Source organism: Balaenoptera borealis, assembly GCF_965194805.1.
Source record: "Balaenoptera borealis genome assembly, chromosome: 5".
Classification (NCBI taxonomy): domain Eukaryota; kingdom Metazoa; phylum Chordata; class Mammalia; order Artiodactyla; family Balaenopteridae; genus Balaenoptera; species Balaenoptera borealis.
The window spans coordinates 7,369,405-7,392,591 of record NC_138862.1 but is presented as its reverse complement, the minus strand read 5'-3'; the positions used below and the strand labels follow the sequence as shown (position 1 = coordinate 7,392,591).

General features: G+C 41.1%; 1 protein-coding gene and 1 long non-coding RNA gene across 3 annotated transcripts; one reads left to right on the top strand and one right to left on the bottom strand.

The window, feature by feature from the left end:
* Nucleotides 1-1,075: 1,075 nt before the first annotated feature.
* KCNJ15 (potassium inwardly rectifying channel subfamily J member 15) lies at nt 1,076-8,646 on the top strand. Of its 2 annotated transcripts, none has more exons than XM_082393018.1 (2): nt 1,076-1,176; nt 3,470-8,646. In XM_082393018.1, exon 2 carries the CDS (start codon nt 3,489-3,491, stop codon nt 4,614-4,616), a length of 1,128 nt encoding a protein of 375 aa, XP_082249144.1. In that variant the 5' UTR covers nt 1,076-1,176; nt 3,470-3,488; the 3' UTR covers nt 4,617-8,646. The 2 variants fall into 2 exon arrangements, with proteins under 2 accessions (XP_082249144.1, XP_082249145.1); XM_082393019.1 differs by having other exon boundaries at nt 1,078-1,164.
* Nucleotides 8,647-8,665: 19 nt separating this feature from the next.
* Nucleotides 8,666-22,788, bottom strand: LOC309629235. The gene is made up of 2 exons (XR_014244944.1): nt 13,735-22,788; nt 8,666-13,564 (listed from the first exon to the last, which is right to left on the bottom strand). It is a non-coding gene; the product is annotated as an uncharacterized lncRNA (long non-coding RNA).
* Nucleotides 22,789-23,187: the final 399 nt, after the last annotated feature.

Below are 23,187 nucleotides of genomic sequence, written 5' to 3'. Positions count from 1 at the left end.
AAATCTAAAGCAGTAACATAAAATTATATGAAAGAAGAGTGTGCAATGAAGTAAATTGCATTAAAGAAGTCTGCTGAGGAATGAAATACTATAAATTAAGAGCATATAATAATGTGTAAAAGATAAAGCATACAGGTAAAAAGAAATGGGTGCAAAGAAGGAGATGCTGGATCTTAATAGAGCAATGATGTAGATGTCGTTTGCCAAACATACTGTGAACACACTGGGAGAATCCAGTATATAAAAGGCTATACAGACTGATAATTGGGACTACCTAAATGGTAAAAGAGTAATTATTGTAATTATTTACAATAATTAGTAGATCAGAAAAGAAGTGTGAAGTGTACATAAGCTTCTGTGTATAAGACAGATAAAAATGTGGGGAGATATATATGTATAGTTTAGGAAGAAGTATTTCAGAAAAGTAGCATGCAAAAGAATCTAGTGGAGTTAGAACAGATTGCATTAAACTTTGGAGGTTTAAGAGGGATTTGTGTACTGACAAGAACTCCAGTCTAGCTTCCAAAGACTTTGGACCTCGTTCTTTCTGCTATGGGCCATCTGTGTGATGAAGACAAGTCACTGCAACCTCCCAGGTCTCCTCGTTTGAAAAACGTGTGTCAAATGCCTTGGTTTTGACATTCTTTTTGAATCTAATGTTCTATGACTCAACAGCAATAATGCATTTCCACAGGCGGTAAAAATATTCTAGACTCTTCCCTTCCAATTCTCACTGTTTACTTCCTCTGCACTTCCCCTTCCTGCCTCCCGGTTTGCTGGTCAGTTGATAGTGGGCTTCAGTGGGGGTGAGTTAACCCACTCTTTCCAGGGTGTTTTGCTATCGAGCTCCCTCCAGAGGGTGGGAATTCTACAGTGAGGGCTGTGATTGGGGCTTCAATTTTATTCCTAAAATACTCCTTGAGCTTGGATCTATTCTGGGCACCATGCCAGATCACCAGGGGTTGGAAGGTGAATGCTGGGGCCCTAGCACTTGGGGGAATCAGTAAGGGTCAGTTTCACTGGGTCAGTTTCTTAGTAAACAGCTGTGAACTCCATGTGTCCCTCTTTCTTTCAGGAAGTAGAAGAATCCCATGGTAGCCAGGTGGGCGAAGGGGAGCGAGGACGATACACCTGCTTTGAAGAAGCCGCCATTTGACCTGCCGAGTGAGTGACCAGGTAGCACCCAGTTCTGAGGGCACAGGAATGTTGAGAGGGAGGGAGTGTGTGTTTAACCTTTGAGTGCTGTCCACCAGCCGCTCTTTTCCACAGAGAGATGCTAATCCCAAGACCCCCACCCCACCCAGAGACTCTAAGTTTTGTTCCCCCATATATGCCCCTCATCCTCTGATAGCCATTGGTGTCACTGATTCCAACAATAGTTGTGCAAAAATGCAGCACAAGAGCTTTCAGCAGAAAGAGAGGAAAGATTCAGCTCATCGCAAGCCTGGCCCATTGCCCCTTTGAAACAGAGGTTAAAACAGAAGCTTCATGGCATTGCCTTCATAGAAACAGGGCCAAGTTTCCCAGAACCTGGTGGAAGGCTGAGCCTGGAGCTTAGCTTGTGCTGCAGGACACTTCTTCATCATTCACACAAGAAAACTTAAGCTTCTGTTTTTCTTTCAGTGGGTTGAATGGCATGCACTTTCCCCTACCAGTTTCTTTTTTTTTTTTTTTAAGTGCATGCAATTACTTGTCCATAAGCTACATTTGTCTTGGCAAAGTGTTCTGAGCTTGACTACGCATTTGGGCATGCCAGCATGGCATTGACCTTTTCAAACTTTCATTGTGGTCGCTTTCCTCTTGGTTACTGAGAAGTGCTGCATAAAGTGTCTGATAAAGCCCAGGCTAAATTATATCCTGTACTTTTCATCTAAATTGATCCCCAAATAAATGGAATAGGCTTCAACAAGTAAAATAAACTCTGAATAACTTAGGGCCCTTCTTTGCAAAGAAAATGAAACAGTGACTCTCCTTTCTGAGAAAAAAAAAATCATTTCAAGGGGCAGTCAGTAAATGACACACTCTTAATAACATAACAGGAAAATTAAAAAGCCCAACAGATTTACTGCATCCTCAACAGGTGTTATCCTATAATGGATACAGTTTCAGATTCCTTGAAGGGATTTGCCCAAAGGATTACTTTAGAAACTTCTATTGAGATAACACTGCTCCAACAGCAAAGATTATTGCATGAATCACAGACCACCATATACCAGTTCCTTTTGAAGGGGAGAAATTTTTTTATTATTATTCTTAAAATGCCGATGAGGTGGAAAAAACTTACCAACCAGGTAGAATTGCCCTATAATCACTCACATTATGTTTTTCAAGGAATGTAGGGGTAATTTATCTCAGTCACCAGGCAGGTACTATAAGATGTTGTGTGGTCTCACACCCAGCTTGTCCCGATCTGTAAACAGAGGGCAGAGCATTGCCCAGGGCTCAGTGTGGGACCCTAGTGCTTCTTCTAGGTAAGTCTGTTCTGCTACAATGTTGGATGCCTGTACTTATTTACCTGTTCATTAGCTCTTTAAAATAGATTCCTATGCTGGTTCTACTTAGCTCAAAAGAAGTAAGGCCGAGTTTTTGCAACATACCTCACTGTCACACCTAATATTCTATATTGATAACACTTTTCTAAGAATAACCAACATATTGATCAAGCCGTTAATAAAGCTTAATTATTCACTCTATGTTTGTTTTTGGTTGTTTGATAACTTGCTCTTTTCCACTGTAATCAAGAACTAGGACAGGTCGTGGATTCCCAATTATTCATTGGACTAGGGGGAAACTGAATTGCTACTACAGGGAATGTCATGCAAATGGTAGCTTTTTAAAAACGTTTATGAATACTACACAAGGTTTTAAATTTTGTATTAACATTTCCCATCACTGTATCAAGAAGTATCTTATGGATGGTGCATTTTAATTATATCAGTACTGGCCCTATGCTCAGTCAACTTATTTTTAAATTTTCTATACTCGGAAATCCATAAGAGCTGAATATACATCAATATTCATAATACTCCATGGAGTGGATTCTTGTGAGTGTGATATCACAAGGAGAAGATTAGCGTCACTTTTTTGAGTGTGAAGCTCTGTTTTGGCACTTTATAGCCATTATCTCATTCAACTATCACAAGAATCCTGAGAAGTAGACTTTATTTCCATATTTTACATATTAGAGATTTGAGGTCCAGAAAGGTTAAATAGCTTACCCCAGGTCTCACAGCAAATAAGTTGGAGAGTCAACATTTAACCCAGGTTTCCTTGTCTCCAGTCTGTGCTCCTCACTCCATCCTACTGCCATCCTCAAGTACACATTGATTAATCTTGCCCTCAGAATTATCCTTTCTTGTAAACGTCCATGTACATTCGTATTTATCTCACATGATTATCCTGTTTCTGTCTTCTGGGCATTCTACCTCATGTGACAACAATGGAACGTCTTTCTTTGTCATTTCCTTAGGTGGTCCCAAAGCCTGACCATGGACCCGATTAACATCAGCATGGCCAGTGCTCCCCTGGTGAAGCACACTGCTGGAGCTGGCCTCAAGACCAGCAGACCCCGAGTCATGTCCAAGAGTGGACACAGCAACGTGAGAATCGACAAAGTGGATGGCATATACCTGCTCTACCTCCAAGACTTGTGGACCACCGTCATCGACATGAAGTGGAGATACAAGCTCACCCTGTTTGCTGCCACGTTCGTGATGACCTGGTTCCTTTTTGGTGTGATCTACTATGCCATTGCCTTCATTCATGGGGACTTAGAACCCAGTGAGCACACTTCAAATCACACCCCCTGCATCATGAAAGTAGACTCCCTCACGGGGGCATTTCTCTTTTCCCTGGAATCCCAGACAACCATCGGCTACGGAGTCCGTTCCATCACGGAGGAATGCCCTCATGCCATCTTCCTCTTGGTGGCTCAGCTGGTCATCACCACCTTGATTGAGATCTTCATCACGGGCACCTTCCTGGCCAAAATCGCGAGACCCAAAAAGCGGGCGGAGACCATCAAGTTCAGCCACTGTGCCGTCATCACCAAGCAGAACGGGAAGCTGTGCTTGGTGATCCAGGTGGCCAACATGAGGAAGAGTCTCCTGATTCAGTGCCAGCTCTCGGGAAAGCTCCTCCAGACCCACGTCACCAAGGAGGGGGAGCGAATCCTCCTCAACCAGGCCACCGTCAAATTCCACGTGGACTCCTCTTCCGAGAGCCCCTTCCTCATCTTGCCCATGACATTCTACCATGTGCTGGATGAGACGAGCCCTCTGAGAGATCTCACCCCCCAAAACCTTAAGGAGAAGGAGTTTGAGCTGGTGGTTCTCCTCAATGCCACGGTGGAGTCCACCAGCGCTGTCTGCCAGAGCCGCACGTCTTACATCCCAGAGGAGATCTACTGGGGTTTTGAGTTTGTGCCTGTGGTTTCTCTCTCAAAAACCGGCAAGTACGTGGCTGATTTCAGTCAGTTCGAACAGATCCGGAAGAGCCCAGATTGCACCTTTTACTGCACGGATTCTGAGAAACAGAAACTTGAGGAGAAGTACAGGCAGGAAGATCAGAGGGAAAGAGAGCTGAGAACGCTTTTGTTGCAACAGAGCAACGTCTGACGGCAGTGGTGTCGCCTCGACTTAACTCTGAGCTGCTTCCACATCTGAGCTCCCTTCAAACCCAGAGGCCACTGGGAAAACAAAAATGTGTGGACACACTCTGAAAAACCGCACAGATGTACAGACCTGTTCCTTTGATCTGGTGTCTAAACAAGCATTCCACCTGTGGTAGGGTTCCTTTTTTAAATGCTTTGTGTGAAGCAAACTCCCCAAATTCAAATTTTCTAAAAGGGGGCTGCATTTCCAAGAACTTGGTGGAGGCTACTTGAAACAATCTGGATGGACAGATATTTCACAATGCTGATATTGAAAGGAAATGCATTTCCATACAAGGATGTCAGCTATAACAAAATGTATTTATTCAATCCAAGTATCAAAGACGAGATGGCCGAGAGCTGAAACGTGGTTCAGTATCCACTTATATCATTGCTCTAAAACACACTCATTTTTTCAAGCAGAGAAAAAGGTATTTATAATGAAGGCTATCTGGTAATACATAAAAAGGGGCAAAGGGACTCTGTACTCACAAAATATAATAATTCTGTTTTTACCTTTTTCAGTGAATGTAATTGTACAGAGTGACATTGATCAAATCAGGAATGCATCGTTGTGAATACATGTACAGATGGAGCTGATGTGATTGTTCACACTAATTTGTTTTGGTTGGAATGTACTAGCCCCTTTCTATTCAAAATGGGTTCACAGGCCAGCAGTATCAACAGCATCCAGGAGCTTATTAGTAATTTAGCCCCACCTGGACTTAGAGAATCAGAGGCTGTATCTTAACAGGACCCCCACAAGTCATTCATGTAAAAATGAAAGTTTTAAAACTTCACTCTGGACAATGTTTTCAAAGTAACTTTCTGAAGCCAGGGGACTCTGTGGGTCCCAGGTCCCCAGTTCTTTATTATGGACAAATATTCCTTTCAGTGATTTCATTCCTTATTAAAATACCTTGTCCGCAAAGGAACTGCCACAGGTATTTCAAGAACAGAATAACACTGTTGAGAGTAATGGTTGTCTCTCTCAAGCTAAGCACATGCTTGTTGATTACAGTGAACACAAAAGAAACATTCAGCTCCATAACAATCGGAAATGTGCTCCTATATTGAAGTCCAGTCCGTGAGGTTGGATGGGACTCCAAGGAACTTGTGGAGCTGAGGATAAGGAATTAAAACACAGACGATTACTTGAAGCATGAACAAAATTTGATACTCTGATAACATGTAAAGGATGCCCTCAGTAATGAAATAAATCTCATACAACTCAGTGTGACACAGGTAACGTTTGGATTTTGGCAGAATTTAGAGCGTTTATTTGGGGCAGAGAATAAATGGGCTAGGATTGGCTAAATGTGAAAAAGGTGAATTCTCATTTCATTCAAACCAGGACAGATTTGTACATTCACTCAAGAAGAATGTGACTTTGAGTGTGTAGACACGGCATGGATGTACACATGAGCCCACATATATGGATACACTGACCTGACCTGCGAGCGTGCACACCGCATGCATGCACACACACAGAGGCGTGCTCGTCCTGGCTCTTCCATCACAATTGTGGAAATTATCCATGAAGACATTTGCAATTAAAAGAGCAAGTCCTGGACAAGTGTGCTCACGTATATTTTGTTCCATAAGAATGAAAACACTGGGGCAAGTAATCTGGATTCAGATTATCTGTGAAATGGTGTCATATCATGATGTTCCCACATTTCAAGTCTCCTTCTGTTAAACAGAAAATGTGGCTAAAACCTCTGACCCAGAACTGAACCTTTAATGCAGCTGTAAAAATCATGGGGTTGAAGCTGTAAAAGTTTAAAATACAATCTCCGTGCACAGGAAATTATCGTCTTCAATTATTCAGGAAGTTTTTTCTTTTTCTTTTTCTGTTGATCATTTTATGGCAGGTTGTTTTAGATCTTCATTCTCTTTTTAAAAAATCACATTAGGACTTCCTTGGTGGCGCAGTGGTTAAGAACCCATCTGCCAATGCAGGGCACACAGGTTCGAGCCCTAGTCCGGGAAGATCACACACGCTGCGGAGCAACTAAGCCACAACTACTGAGCCTGCGCTCTAGAGCCTGCACGCCTAGAGCCCATGCTCCACAACAAAGTGAAGCCACTGCAATGAGAAGCCCACGCACTGCAGAGAAGAGTAGCCCCTGCTCACCGCAACTAGAGAAAGCCCACGCGCAGCAACGAAGACGCAACACAGCCAAAAATTAATTAATTAATTAATTTTTTAAAATCACATTAATGTAGTTAGATATTAGTCGTTTTAGTTATTAAACCTTTTTTTATTGTATAATGTGGTAAAATTGACAGGAAAATAATGCCCTGGCATGTTTACAGTTTTTCTCTTGCACTATTACATTTTTCCACAGTATTTACATCAGTGCTAATTTGAATGTGATCAAAATTAAGAATCTTGCATACTTCTATTGTATATGGTACAATGATGTAGCATAAGATTGAGAAATCTTACTGTATGTTCATTTCGCATACCTATTTCAGCCAAATTTGGAAGACTCGATCATCTGATCTATTGCACTACACACAAAATAAATACGTAGTGTCTTAAAATCCAATACTTGTACAAGTCAATAAATCATATTATAACAAAATATTCCATAAATAGCTCTAAAGTTGCTTCTGGTTTGAAACTTAGCATTTTCTAAGCACACTTATTATTACTCTGTACAAAATGCTCTCGTGTTAACATGCTAACAAAAGGATCCAGGCAAAATTATTTGATTACATCTGGGCATGAATCTGACTGAAACAGATTCATGCTCAACACCCAACTAACAATTGTTAAGCTAACTGAGGATTTTGACCCAAAAATGTTTTTTGCATTTTGAAATATTTCCAATGCATGAGACCTTCTCAGTGCAGCCATTCAAAAATGTCATGTTCCATTTGAGAAACCACAACGTAACGAGCAGCAAATCAGTGTAATCTGCAAGCCATGTCTTATTTAAGTGATAAAATACATTGTACTGACACAGCACCCGGTAGCCAATGGCTCCAGACAGCATAGCAAAGATTCACTCATTGATCCTCACAGCAAGCCATCTTTGTTTCTCTTTCCCACTTAACAGGAAATTACAGCCCAGAGATGAGATTCCAGAAACCTAAAATTAGAGGTTAAAAGTAAAAAATGCCATGAATGAGTGGGTCAGGTATTTAGATGCATTTAAACAACTATTTTGTCTGATTTTTCTTTGAATTAAATTTTCAGTTTTAATTGACTGATTTCAATCCCACCGAAATGTAAATTGACAGATTAAAAAAAAAAAAAAGGGACACTTCTACTGCAATATGATTCTTTCTCCCTTGCTTGGATCCTCAGTACTCAGACATCATCTGGAGAAAGAAGAAAAGAGAAAAGAAAAGCAAGGAAGTCACGAGGCCTTTGCACTGGTAGCTGAGTAAAGGACCACCTCATCCTCGGGCTTCGTTCTGTATTTGGTCCCTGTGGTCAAAGGGTCAGACATCCAACCATGTGGCATAACAAAGCCTTCCAGCCTCTCAATCTTGGCTTTCATTCTTGCTAGACTTTTAGTGTTAAATATTAGAAATAACTAGTTTTGAATGCAGGTTATTTTATAATCGTTTTCTGGGATGGGATTTTTTTTCAAATGAAAGGTATTAGCATTTTAAGTCTTGATTTCCAAGTTCTGTAGTGTACACTCGAATTCCAGCATTGGGCTCTGCATAGGTCCAAGGTGTCCTTAATTTTCTTCCCCTGGGAAGACTTACCCCTGAAGGTCTAAATTTAACATTTCACTCCTAATTGACTAACTACACACGGTTTGCCTTTTGTGAATTTCAGCTTATCTGTAATCAGGATGAGCTGCCAACCAGTCCTTGGGTCTCTGGGTAGCAATGAGCAGTTTCTGCTCTCAGAATGAGGTAACTTATGAGCAGAGTTTGAGTCTCCAGAGTATAAATTTGCAATGAAATGGTATAATCAAAATTCAACTGGAATTTTAAAGAATAAAGGAGCTGCTTAATTTCTTGAGGAATTACTATTTGTTGGTAGACTTTGTTTTTATTGTCGTTGTGTTGTTTTGATTTTTTTAAAGAAATCTGAAACAAAGTCTTTGTCTTCAAAGTAAGAAAGGCAGTGAGAAACGTGTAAAAATAAAAGCTAATAGTTGATCAATTAGACTTCCACATAAAAAGACTTCTACCAGTGGAAAAGAACTTCATTGCAGGGGAAATATGGGTCATTCAGTCTCACATTACAACAGACTGTGTCATCATATCCTTCTGGCTTCCCAGGGGTAGCAATTTTCCTAGCCTTTAAGAAACACTGATGTATTAAGCCCCACTTTTTCCCAAAGTTTTTCTACTAGATATTTAATGAAAAAAACACATGAGGCAGAAATAAAGCTCCAGTCATGTCACTTCATCTTGATCTTCTGTCAGTTCTCCTGTTAGACTCAATTTTCTTTTCAACTTGACATGTCCTTGGCTGATTATTCTTCATCTTTGCCATCCATTCTAGCAAGTCAAATAAGCCTGTGGGTTAAAAATAATCAATCAATCCAAATTAGTAATTTGTGGACATTTAGATGCCTAAAAACTGAGGATAGGAACTTTTATCTTTCAGTTAGTATGTTGCTAGTGTGTAAAAATAGAAGACCAAGAAAAACCTGTTGATTTGAGTGAATAGTTAATTCCTAATAAAATTACAAGAATTGCTTATGGAAATTGAAGGACATAATTGGCATATGAGTATAAATGTCAAAGATGTCATATATGTAGATAAAGGACATATAACTAATAAAAGTAAATTTCAGCCAAACACAGGGGACTTTGGTAGATTCCATGCACATTCTTTGAGCCTATCACAGAAGGGCCAGCAACAATGGGCTCTAACTCTTCCTCCACATGATGTACAGGAGCCCTGACTCCCAACCTCTGTTGGAGAATCAGGCTGATGGCTTTGTATTCCTAACCAGCATGGGATGGGCAAAGCCAAAGATGAAGGCATCAACCTAAAAGCCCATCACCAAGTTTTTTGTTTAGCAGCTCCAGCCTTATGAGGTACTTAACTGTGATCTTATCTTTACTCAAGGCCAAATCTTATCTAGTATCCATGTCTTCCCAACAACTTAAGATATCCAATTTCACCCCTTAAAAATATTAAAGTTAGAGGTAGAACCTACTCAAAATTAGACTCCAAGGGAGCTACTACAATTGATTACATAGTTACCCATTCCCAAAAAAAAATCAGAAGTTGTTGATTCTGAGCTAAGAAATATGACCTCTTAGCTTATTATTCCTATGATTGTTATTGTTGCAAATGCCCTTAATATTGCTGAAAAAGTAAAGAACTTCCAAGAACGTGATTGGAGAGAAATTCAAAGGAATGATTTTTTTTCATTTACTATAATATAACCATATTCTTTCATCTGCAATCCATCTTAAGACTAAGGATGTTGCATTAAATCAAATCATTACAGGAAGTATGACTGTATCAGGGACTTTTTACAAAAACAAACTTCCAGATCATGAGAGGAAGCTGTGTTTGTGTGCTGACACAAAGTATTCAACAGCAGTTAGGAGGGGAAGGCAGGATGACAGCCAACTTGGATCTATTTTTGAAGAATTATTTCTGTAGGGTATCATAGCATTGTCAGTTATGAAAAAGAATGGTTTGGTAAACAGTCATCTCCATTCCAAAAGGACCCACTCCAAAATACCACTTAATGAAATTCACGGGAATGGTATGAAGATGGAAATCCCAAATGACATGAGATTTTACAAGCAAACAGTTCTGCTTTTCGTAGATACTGGCAGTGTGCATTTACCAAAATCTCCATCATGCCTTGTTCTCTTGCTATATATAGCACTCCATCTGATCACTACACCATGCCGCAAGATGCGTGTCCTTGTTCTCCTCTGATTTTTAAACTAGTCTTAGGCTTAAATTTACCTTAGCATAGTAGTGACTCCTGTTTCTCAAGGTTGAGCTACTACTTGGTGCATGTTAGAAATCTCAAACTAACTGAGGTGTGTGTACTTGGTCACTACTGAACCCAATCATGCTATGACCAATCAGCTTTAAATAGGTCCTTTTATGTTCTATGAATTCATTCTGCTATTTGTCAAACCATTTCTTGTTTCATATGTATCTCCATCACCTTTCTTTTTTTATATATGTGGAATCACTCTAATCTGTGAAACAGTAGCAAATACAATAAAGCTACTTTTACAGTCTTGAGTTTCTTCTCATTTCACTGGAAGGGTAATGATGTTACAGCTGGTGCTCTGATGGACAGGACTTTAATATTTTCTTAGAGACCTCAGAGATAAACTCATTTGACACAGCCTTTTCCAATGATGGTAACTACAATAATTCGGGGATGACTAGGTCCTTGTTGAGATGGTATTTTCTACCAATGTCTAAAGGGATGTATTTTGTTTCTTTTCTAATCAAAGAAAAGAAAATGAAATTCCTGCTTCTTCTCTTTCTTGTGCCGTGATGCTCTACTTGCTCATTTTATTTTAGTCAATGATTAAAGATCAAGTTAACAGTTTAACAACATCCTTTCAGCACCTTATTCCTTACCAAAGTCCCTTGCATTCCATTGCTCTTTTACTTTGATGGATGAAAAGAAATAAAACACATAATTATATAAGCCTTAAAGGTATCAGTATGGGTGTGACTGCAAAGCAACACAGCTATTTAAGATCCACACTGCAGAGATATGCACCCAAGAAATAGTCATCGTCCTCCTGTGGGAATACCACATACAGGCATACAACAAAGTAGCCACCAAAGCTCCAAACCCTCTACAGGTGTCTCTTTTGGAACCTGCTCTTTTGGAATCTTGGTTCGTTCATTGCGGTATTCTCAGTGGTGGCAAGACTAGGTTCTTTGAGAATGTGACAGGTGGAAATATAAAAGGCTGGTGCATATGGTAGGAAGTCAAAATGGAGGATGCTGTTTCGGCAAAAAAGCCAAAATGTTTTCCAGAAAGTGCACAGTAATCTGAAACCCAGTAATGAGGCTCGTCAGTTGGGATATATTTTATTAATTTTAATTTGCATGAAATTTCTCAGACACATATTATTTTCTACTCCATTATCTCCCAGCATCTGCTTGCCCTTGTGGGGTGACCTTGGCTGAGAACTGAGCTGTCCATGTCCAAGACATGAAAGAGCTTTGACTCTACCACACCATGTCTTCGGGGCAGTGAATATATGGGACTTTGTCACAGCAGCATGGGAAGCTTTGGTTTTGGGCAGGAAACAGAGCATCCTGGCAGCCATAATTTCTCAGAAATCCTTGATTTCATTCACCTGGCTTCAAAAAGTCAGATATTATGGTTTTCTCAGGGTAAAGAGTCATGTACCAAAATGTTCACTGCAGCTCTATTTACAATAGTCAGGACATGGAAGCAACCTAAGTGTCCATCAACAGATGAATGGATAAAGAAGATGTGGCACATATATACAATGGAATATTACTCAGCCATAAAAAAGAAACGAAATTGAGTTATTTGTAGTGAAGTGGATGGACCTAGAGTCTGTCATACAGAGTGAAGTAAGTCAGAAAGAGAAAAACAAATACCATATGCTAACACATATATATGGAATCTTAAAAAAAAAAAAAAAAGGTTCTGAAGAACCTAGGGGCAGGACAGGAATAAAGACGCAGATGTAGAGAATGGGCTTGAGGACACCGTGGGGGGTAAGGGTAAGCTGGGACAAAGTGAGAGAGTGGCATGGACTTATATGTACTACCAAATGTAAAATAGATAGCTAGTGGGAAGCAGCTGCATAGCACAGGGAGATCAGCTCGGTGCTTTGTGACCACCTAGAGGGGTGGGATAGGGAGGGTGGGAGGGAGTTGCAAAAGGGAGGAGATATGGGGATATATGTATATGTATAGCTGATTCACTTTGTTATACAGCAGAAACTAACATACTGTTTTAAAGCAGTTATACTCCAATAAAGATGTTTAAAAAAAAAGTCAGATAAACAAGTTTTATGGTTTAATTTTTCATGCAAAAGTCCATATTCTTTCCAGAAACTATTAGCTTGTTTGAAGTTTTTTTCCCAAAATTTTCTATCCCTTTACTTGAATTTAACACTTCCACTATAGTGCTGAGTGTGTAGTATATTTGAATGTCCCAAATGTGTTTCACCAGTCCCTAGGGCCATTTGTTTTGTATCTTTCTTGGTTGGCCTCTACTGAGTCTGTCAAAAACTCTGTTTACATATGGTTTAAAGATCTGCATGTGATTTAAAGATCTGCCGTAAGTCTGCTATAAACAACAGACACACAGTTCTACACCAACACAGAACAACGTGTGCTTTTCCTAACCCACACCCCCACCATGAATCTGGCTGACCTGCTACATGGGGAGTATGTTGTAGCGTGTCCTGTTGCAACATGCCTTTTCTCCTCATACAAGCAACACACACACACACGTGCGTGCATGCAAGCAAGTCCCAGGACTTCTGGCCACACCTTGGATTTGCAGAGAACAAACAGTACACACACTTGTAATGTTCTTAATGCTTTAAGCAACTTCAAAACAGTTAATGGCCTATTTTATACCCAACAAAGGAAGTAGGATATGTTTAATTCCTATACTTTACAGAAGACCCTACTGCTCACTGAGGTTCAGTGTCTCACTCAGTGTGACCCAGCAAGCAAGTACAGTGATTCAGGTCTCTCCCTTCTGGTCTAATGTTCCATCTCCTAAATTTACAGCATAGGAATCTCACCATGGAACTGATTTCTACGTGTGATGGGTCAAAATCAGAGCTAAGTGATGACAGAGTAGATCACCCAGGGAAAAGATGAGGCTGGGAGCCTGGAAGAATTACACGGAGGCCTTGCATGCTGCCAGGGGTCTGTTTTTCAGGGGCTGAGCACACAGGATAAGTATTCAGAAGGTAGAAATGATATGAATCCATCAGCTGAAAGAAAAGAGCAGAGGAATATGAATGCTGCTCACTAAGATTTAAACAAAATCTGCAACCCTGCTGTTTATCTATGTAGGGATGAACATTTGGCCGAAAAGTAGACATAAGGGTGACCCAAAATTAAGCAATCCCAAAGGAAAGTCTCGGTGGCTAAGTGTACGTACCCAGTTTAGTTCGAAGTTCCTTACGTCCATTATGATCAAGTTGTATCTCCTTGAAACAGGTAAGCATTGTCAGGATCCCTATTTTATAGACGATAAAACTGAGGCTCAGAAAAGTTAAGTAACTTGTCCAAAGTCGCATAGTTAGGAAGTGACAGAACCAGGAGTAAAACCCAGGACTGACCAAAGTGAAAGCCCATCTCCCTACGCAAGCTCTCTCCTGACTCCTGGATGGGCCATTCCACAGAGCATCCAAAGTAGCCTAGTGGATTTGGTGGTTGATGTTCTTGGAGCAAAGCAGCTGTTGTTCAGCTCTCGTGTGTTTTTGTCAAGTGAAAACAAACCACGGTTGAGTTGCTATGTTGCCATAGACCTGACCCCTGGGTACTGAATTAATACTGAAGAGCAGCGATGCAAATAGTAAGGGATTTGCCAGAGTGCTGCCAATACAGATGGAGTGGTAAGTTTCCAAGAGATTGTTTTGCTGATCTCTGAAAACCTGATTTGCAAGAATTTATACTGGGTTCTTCAGAGAAACTCTAAGAGAGGTAATCATTTTAAGATCTTGGCTAATGGAGAGACAAAGAGAGCTTTATAGAGATGAGCAAACACTACAGAACCAACAGAGCATGCTGGAATTTGATCCTGAGTGTAGGGGGCCTAGTGGGGACAAGTGAGTGGCCCCAGCACACACAGTCACTGCTATAATAATGACCAGGGCTAAGCAGGCAAGATCAGGACCCAGGTGCCAAGAAAAGCTAGAAACACAGGGCAAACACACAAGAGAGTCCCTGGAAGCTGACTGTAGATGGAGGTCCTGACAGATGGGTCCTGATGCTTGCGGAGACAGGACTGCAAATCTCCCCATTTCATGGGCAGATGGGTAAAGGAAGGGGCCAAGGAGAGAGACATGGTGAATGAACCCACCACAAAGAGTGGAGATCAAGAGAGTGAAGTTTCAGGACCCAAACCCAATGCAACCAAATCAGGGGCAGAATCTGTTCCTAAGAGAAGTCAGTGAAGAAGTGAGACAGACAAAACCTTATTTCTGGGGCAAAAATTAAGGCTGGAACTCAGGCATAAATAGGCTGACCATGACAGGAATGGAACTGGGTAAAATATTGGGAAGAAGGGTTCAAGGAGAACAGGACCTGGGGTAAGGTGGATTGGGTGAGGAGACAATGGCCCAGAGCATCTTCATTTCCCCTGAGTAGGAATCTGAGCTGGAAACCACAGCTCAAGCCTCAGTGCTCTCCAAGGCAGAGGCTGGAGGGCAGGAAGCAAGCCCATCCTCACAGCCATAGGTGTGTGGTTCACCATCAGATAAAGTGGTTGCTTTCTTCACTTAATTCTTACCCAGCCAAATTAGACACATTAACAATCGCCCGATTACCACACCAGGTCCTTAGAGTGTTGTGGTCTCCACATTAATATCGATTTGGCAACATTTATTATATTAGGAGATAAAAGCAGATTCCTGGAAAAGCCATGCTATTTGTATTCTTTCCCTAGGGCTGCCGTAACAAATTACACAAATTTGGTGGTTTAGAACAAAGGAAATTTATTGTCTCACAATTCTGGAGGCAAGAAGTCTGAAGTCAGCGTAGGCAGGGCGGTTCCCCCTCTGAAACCTGTAGGATAGGATCCTTCCTGGCCTCCTCCATCTTCTGGTCGCCCCAGATGCTCCTTGGCTTGTGGCCGCATCACTCTAATCTCTGCCTCCATCTTCCCATGGTCTTCTCCCTGGGCCTTCATATCGTCTGTCCTCTCTGTCTGCCTCTCATCACTGATGTACGTTCTAATCACCAGGGAGCTAGTTAAAATGAAGATTCTGATTCATTAGATCTGGACTGGGTCCTGAGATTCCACATTTGTAACAAGCTCCCAGGTGACACGCAAGCTGCTGGTCTGAGTCCGCACTTAAAGGAGCCTGAACTAAACTATCCAATTTAGATGAGATGGAGCTGAAGAGCTTTTTATAAATCCTCTTGCCATGAGTGATTAACATCACCTCTCTCATTCGTATAGAGCTGGGTCATGTCCCACAACTTCCTCTACAGTGTTATCTATCCATGAGGCTGTTAATGATACTAACAATCATATCTGGCATTTATTAAGCACACGTTGAGTGTTGGACACCGTTCTCACAGCTGCACATGAATTTATTCACTTAATCCTCAGTGTAAAGGCAGGTACTCTTATTATCCCATAACAATCAATGTAAAAAACCAAAGCACAGAAAATTTAAGGGACTTGCCCAAGGTCACGGTTGAAACCCAGAGGAGACAGATTCAACCCCAAGCATCACACGCTTAACCATTGTGCTCTATGGCTTCTCCTCAGAGCAATTATCATGCTCCAAATGTCACAGGTTCTGGCCCCAAAATCAGAACCACTAATCCCTGTCCAAGAATCTTCCCACTTTGCCGTTCTTTATGGAGAACCTTATTGTTTCAACATCAGATATGTATTCAGCACTTGCCCTGTATCAGCCTTTGTCCACAAGATGGGCCAGCTCTTCTTATGTTCTCCTGAAAGCGTGTTATCCTTTGCCAACCAACCCAGCATCCAAGCAGTGTCTACTCTTTGAGCTGTTTACCAAGAATGCTGACTGGTGCTCCCTACCACCCTCCTCTGTCCTCGCAGTGGTGGTGTTTTGTTCCAGCAGAACCAGACCCACACGTTGCCCTAGTGTCTCCTCATACCAGAGAGTCCACACCATGAGAGAGTCATGCTATGAGCTTCTGGGGACTTGGGCTGCCATTTTGATCTCTGGCTCCAAGGAGAAGGAGTATTGTTCAGATATCCCTGCAACTTGCAGAAATTCATTGAGACTCTAAGTGGAAGGCAGGGGTGACTCTGACATTCTCTCCTATTGGCCCATCAAACATTCCCATCCAGCCGGTCTGTGGGGAGACAGCTGATAACCTGGGTTCATCATCCATCCTCCAAGAAGACTCTGATTGGTAGTGCAAAGTTTTAAAACTTCCTATTTTCCAGTTGCCTCAACATCCCCACGAACAGGCTGTGAATATACCACCCAGGTGACCAGGTGCACCAGGGTGATAAGGCTATCTATACCCTGACACAAGTTTCCCTTCTTGCGCTCCCCTGACAGTGACCTGTTGACCTTCAAACACACCAGTGAAACCCACTCCTGCCTTTTGCTTGCATAGTCCACGTGACCCCCATAAAGGCACTGGCCCAGGGGTCCTCACTCTCTCCCACCTGCCTGGTTGAGCCCACTCCCTGGATGCTCTGCCCCAGTGGCTGCTGCATGCCAAGCTGTGCCTCCCTCCTCTAGGACCTGCAAGTAGAATAAATCTCTTCTGTTTTCATATGTTTCTCTCTGGTGTTATTCTATGTCCATATCAGACTGAGCATCAAAAAATTTTTTTTAAGTAACGTAATTATTCCTTACAATACATGATTCCTCCCCTAAGCTGAGGGTAAGAAAGCTTCAGGACCCCTGGGGGAGCCTCTGGCAGAAAAGTTTGCACAAGTTGGGAGGTGGGGACAGAAAGCTGGAAAAAGGTGTCCCATGAACAGGCACATGAAAAGATGCTCAGCATCACAAATTATTAGAGAAATGCAAATCAAAAGTACAATGGGGTATCATCTCACACTGGTCAGAATGGCCATCATAAAAAGTCTACAAATAATAAATGTTGGAGAGCTTATGGAGAAAAGGGAACCCTCCTACACTGTTGGTAGGAATGTAAATTGGTGTAGCCACTATGGAAAACAATATGGAAGTTTCCTTAAAACACTGAAAATAGAGTTACCATATGACCCGGCAATTCTTCTCCTGGGCATATATTTGGAAAAGACAAAAACTCTAATTTGAAAAGTTACATGAACCCTAATGTTCACAGCAGCACTATTTACAATAGCGAAGACATGGAAACAAACTAAATGTCCATCAACGGATGAATGGATAAAGAAGATGTGCTATATATATACAATGGAATATTACTCAGACATAAATAGAATGAAATAATGCCATTTGCAGCAATGTGAATGGAGCTAGAGATTATCATACTAAGTAAAATAAGTCAGACAAAGAAAGATGAATATCATATGATATCACTTCCATGTGGAATCTTTAAAAAAATGATACAAATGAACTTATTTACAAAACAGAAATAGACTCACAGACATAGAAAACAAACTTATGGTTACCAAAGGGGAAAGGGGGGAGGGGTAAATTAGGAGTTTGGAATTAACAGATACATACTACTATATATAAAATAGATAAATAACAAGGACCTACAGTACATATATATACACATATATATATGAATCAGTTTGCTGTATACCTGAAACTAACACAACATTGTACTGTAAATGAACTGTATTTCAATTACAGAAAAAGATGTCCAAGGATCTATGAGTGATGCATTAACAGTGTCCAGTACAGTATACAAGCCTTTCAGGGAGGCTAGAAGGAGGCACTTCCTGAAGGGCAAGGTTGTTGATGAAAAGGATGGATTAGCAAAGAAGACAGAACTAAACTGGAGTAGCAAGGGCTCTAAATGTAGATCTGCCCTGAGGCAGGGAGCTGGACCATTGACCTCTCCAAGCCCTCTCATGTCTATGAGTCTACCTCAGCGAGTTTCAAGTCCATTAGGACTTTGTGGGTTCCATGTAGAAGATCAACCGCCAGCGAAGCTGATGGCCATTGGCCAAGCCCACTTCCCAGTTGAGGACAACAGTGAAAAATAGGCTGGGCAGCTTCCTGGTTGGCCCATCACTCTTACCAAATAGTATTTTGGTGAACTGAGTGTAAATGAATGAGAAACACATGGGTTTAATTTCCCTTGAAATTAGGGACGGGTGAGCCCAGCCACAGTTTGGAATTGCTGAACGTCTCCAACTATTTTTTTCAAATGCTTTTGGTTCAGAAAATCCAAAACGATGGTTCTGCAAAGCACATTCCCCCTCATTTGTATGAGTATTCACATTTTTTAACGGGAATTTGATCTGCATATTTCAACTTCTTTACACTTCACTTATCAAGATGTTTAATGCAATTTCCTGGAAGTCTGAGAAATATTTTATAACTTTTTTATCAATCTTTTTTTATTTAGGGAAAGGAAACAATGAGGAAGGTTGGAAAATTCATATGCCAGAAAATGTGGGTTTGGGTGAAAGTTTACACTTTTGGGCAGTTCTAGGGCCCAGAATTACACACACATGAGGTGTGCAGTCATAATATGCTAAAGGAATGTATTTGAAAATCTCTTCGAAAGTGAGGAAAAGGTGGGTAAGTTCAATAAGTATAGGCTCAGGGGAAGTCTGGAAAATACAATACAGTTTTAAAGAAATGGTCCAGATTTTCTCGTCTCTAATACTCAGGCAGAGTACCCCTAGTAGCCATTGTAGAGTGGAGCAGAATTGCAGCATCTTGGCATCACATGCCAGCCAGGATCCCCACCATTCTCCATGTATCACATGTCATAAGACCTGTGATAAAGGAGTTACTATGGAATACTTAGGAGTGGATGGATGACCGGAGAGGGTGGAAGAAATGTGTCACAGGAGAGGGGCACGGGTGGGGCAGGGGGAACCCCCAGCGCCATCTTTGTTTCAGAGATATGGAAACAAAGAGCTATTGTTAAAGAGCTGTTTTCACTTAAAGGTCATCTTGAGGTTCCAGGGGACAAAGTAAGACCCAAAAGGGAAAGAGACAGTTGTCCCCCCACCCCTCACGGAACATTGTCTAGGAAGCACAGAACTCGTCAAACCTTAATGGACCCACTTCTGTTCATAGTGGGATGGGCAGTTAGTGGAGCAATGAATGCTGTCCAGCAGGAAAAAAGAAGGAAATGGCGGGTGTCTGATAAAGTTTGTCTCAGGTGCCTGGGAGACATACCCTGGGGATTCCCAGAAAAACAATTTGTGGTGGGGACTTTATGCAGGAAGCAATAACAGAATAAGGTTTATTATGGTCAATATATCTCCCATGTTAATCCCCAGGCTGCTGTACAAAGAGCAAACATAGATTACACATCTCTTTAAAACTATATTTATTCTGGTTTTGAAATTAGAAGGCTCAAACAGGGCCATGTGGCAGTGAGCGCAGCAGTGATCAATATTCCTTGGACTCCCAAAGTTAGCCAGTTTTCTTTGTAGCTAGGCTGGGGACATGTGATTGGTTCTGGCCAACAGAGTACAAAGAAGAACTTAACCTCTATCCGTTAAGCCATTGGGATTTGTGGGTGGAGGGAAGATTGTTTTTTACAGTAGCTAGTGGTAACCATCCTGACTAACACATGCTGTAAACTTTGAGTTACTGATTTAAAACGTGTCATTGTAATTCTCTGATAGTAATGAAACTGGTGATTTTAGGTTAGATTCTTAGAAGTTTTTGAGAATGTAATGGTACCTTGTATTAGCTTTCTTATTGTTGAATAACAAATTACCTTGAAAGGTGGTGGTGTATAACAAGCACTTCTTATCTCAGTGCTTTTGATGGTCAGGAATGTGGGAGTAGCTTAGTTAGGTGATTCTGACTCCAAGTCTTTATGATGTGCAAGCAAGGTGTCGCCAGGAGCTGCAGTCATCTGAAGGCTTGATCGGGGCTGGAGGATCCGCTGTTGATAGGAGGACTCAATTTCTCACTGGCTATTGGCTGGAGTTTTCAGTCTTCACCACATGGGCCTCTCCATGGTCATTCTCATGACATGGAAGCCAGCATCTTCCAGACAGATTGATCCAAGAGAGAAAGCAAACAGGAATCCACCATGTCTTCTATGACTTAGCCTCTGACGTTGCACTCTGTCACTTTTGCTTTTTTCGCCTATTCTTTAGCAATAAGTCAGTAAATCCAGCCCTTACTCAAGAGGAGGAGAATAGGCTCCAGCTTTTCAAGAGAGTGTCAAAGAATTTGTGGACATATTTCAAACTACACACACCCCATCACCCCAGAACAAGTTTGTTGGTAGCTGAGGGGAAATAGAATGATGGGTTGCACCTAAGGTCGGGAAGAGGGGCTTCAATGATCCACCATAGATCAGGCTGTTGGAGTGTAATTATGTAACTGCTCCTTTCTTACAATGTTCCCTGGTCTCATGAGCAAATGAAGGGAGCACAACCCATTCTATTCAAATGAAGTGGGCCAGGCCGCTGACATGAAGCTGCATACTGAGATGTCAAGGTGAGCATAAAAGCCTTCCTGGTCATTTACTGCTGAAAATTACACACTCCATTATACATGATGCAGAGGAAATTAATTCTCATGAAATAGAGGCCCTGGTTGTGTAGGCAGGTGAAGATTCAACATCCTCCTCTGATGTAACCACCTCTTGCTGACCTCCCAGTTTGCCCAGTGTGGTACAGCATGCTGATTGCTGTTACACACTCAGGGAGTTTGCATAGAAGATTAGGATAAAATAGGATAGACTAGGAAAGATAGAATAAAAAGAGAAACTCTTCCCTTCGTATAAAACATAGTGGACAGATGAAGATGGTCTTGATTTAAGCCCAAATGGTAGAAAATGGCAATAACACTGGAAATGGAAATATTGGTTCTATGAGGGTTGGGATTTTCCTTCTTTTCTCCTGTATCCATAGTGTCTATGAAAATGTGCCCTATACAATAAGCACCTTGCTGAATATTTTTCTTTAATTTATTGGATGAGATAGCACTCACCATAGAAAAGAAAGTAGTGGGACTAGAGAGTGGTGGGAATTCTAGATTTAAAATTTAGATTTTGGGTTACTGATGCCAGAAAATTCCATCCTTGGGCTGTGCTGGTGATAGGCTTGCAGCCTGAGGAAGTGATTGTGTAAATGCCTATAAATGTATCATATTGGGGTCCAAGCCAATTCTGGTGTGGCCCACCCTTGGCTGATCCCATGGTAGGATCTACACCAAGCGGCAGGGCAAGAGCCAGAGATGAAGACTCAGTCAAGCCACACAGTCTTAGGCTGATGATGTTTCAGTAACCAGACAACATACTTCTTGCTTCAGCAGCCATTGAGAGCAGCCACTGCAGACAGCTGTAGAGTGTGGTCAAGCTGAACATGTCACAGTAGCCTGCCAGGCCCTAGGAGCTATTAGCAGCAGTGAGAAGAGGTATCTATTTAGGTCCCCCACCACCACCATATTTGGGTGGCAACCTCAGGCAGTGCAACAGCACTTGCTCTGAGCTGCAGTAGCTGGGCTGTGAAGGGCTCCAGCCTCAGGGAGCACAGCTGAGTTTGCTCTCCTCATTCTAGAAATAGACAGATAAGGAGCCGGGGGAGGAGTAAACTTCTTTCTCATCTGGGCATGACATCACACTGTTGAAGTAGGGCATCCCTGTTTGAGTTACAGCTTTATTTTAACTTATAATGGACTTTTATTATTTTTATTTTTATTTTTTTGAATATCAAGAGGAGAAAAAATGGAGTATTATGTCACAGAAGCCAAGGTCACTGTCAGCAGTCTCAAATGCAGCTGAAAAGCCGAGAAAATGAGGACTAAGAAGTTTCCTTTGAATTCACTGTCATGGAAATCACTGATGATCACAAGAGAACAGTTTTGATGAAGAAATTGATGGGTGATGTGGGTTGAGTAGAAAATTAAGGTTAGGAAATGGAACCAATGATTATAGATAACACTCTCAAGAAGTTCTGCTATAAAGAAGACCAGAGAGGGAGTTGAGTAGCTAGAGATTAAATAGGTTTTTGAGGGAGGGTTTCACTTCATTCATTCATAAATTCCACTTTTTACTATATAAACATATATATAAAGTAAATGTTTTGAATATGATTCAAATTTTCTGTGTCTGTTTTACATCAACTTCATTTTTGTTTTCTTTTTACCTTTTGATCCCTTTCATCCATTTCTCTCACCTCCTTATCCCCTCCTCCAGCCACCACCAATCTGTTCTCTGTATCTATGGGCTTCTTTTTTTGTTTGTTTGTTTGTTGTATTTTTTAGATTCCCACATATAATAGAGATCATACAATATTTGTCTCTCTCTGTCTGACTTATTTCAGTTAGCATGATACACTTGAGGTCCATCCATGTTGTCAAAAATAGCAATATTTCATTCCTTTTATGGCTAAATAATATTTTATTGTGTATATATATATATATATATATATATATATATATATATATATACCACATCTTCTTCATCCATTCATCTATCAAGGGATACAAATAGTTTTCATATCTTGGCTATTGTAAATGATGTTGCAATGAACATGGAGGTACATATACCTTTTCAAGATAATGTTTTAGTTTTCTTCGAATAAATACCCCAAAGTGGAATTGCTAGATCATATGGTAGCTTTATTTTTAATTTTTTGAGGAACCTCCATAGTGGTTGCACCAATTTACATTCCCACCAACAGTGCATGAATGTTCCCTTTTCTCCATATCCTCACCAACACTTGTTATTTGTTACCTTTTTGATAATAGCTATTCTAACAGGTGTGAGGTGATATCTCATCATGGTCTTG

Bases quoted from the DNA above. Each gene is read 5' to 3' on its own strand.
- KCNJ15 (XM_082393018.1), top strand. From the start codon at position 3,489: ATGGACCCGATTAACATCAGCATGGCCAGTGCTCCCCTGGTGAAGCAC.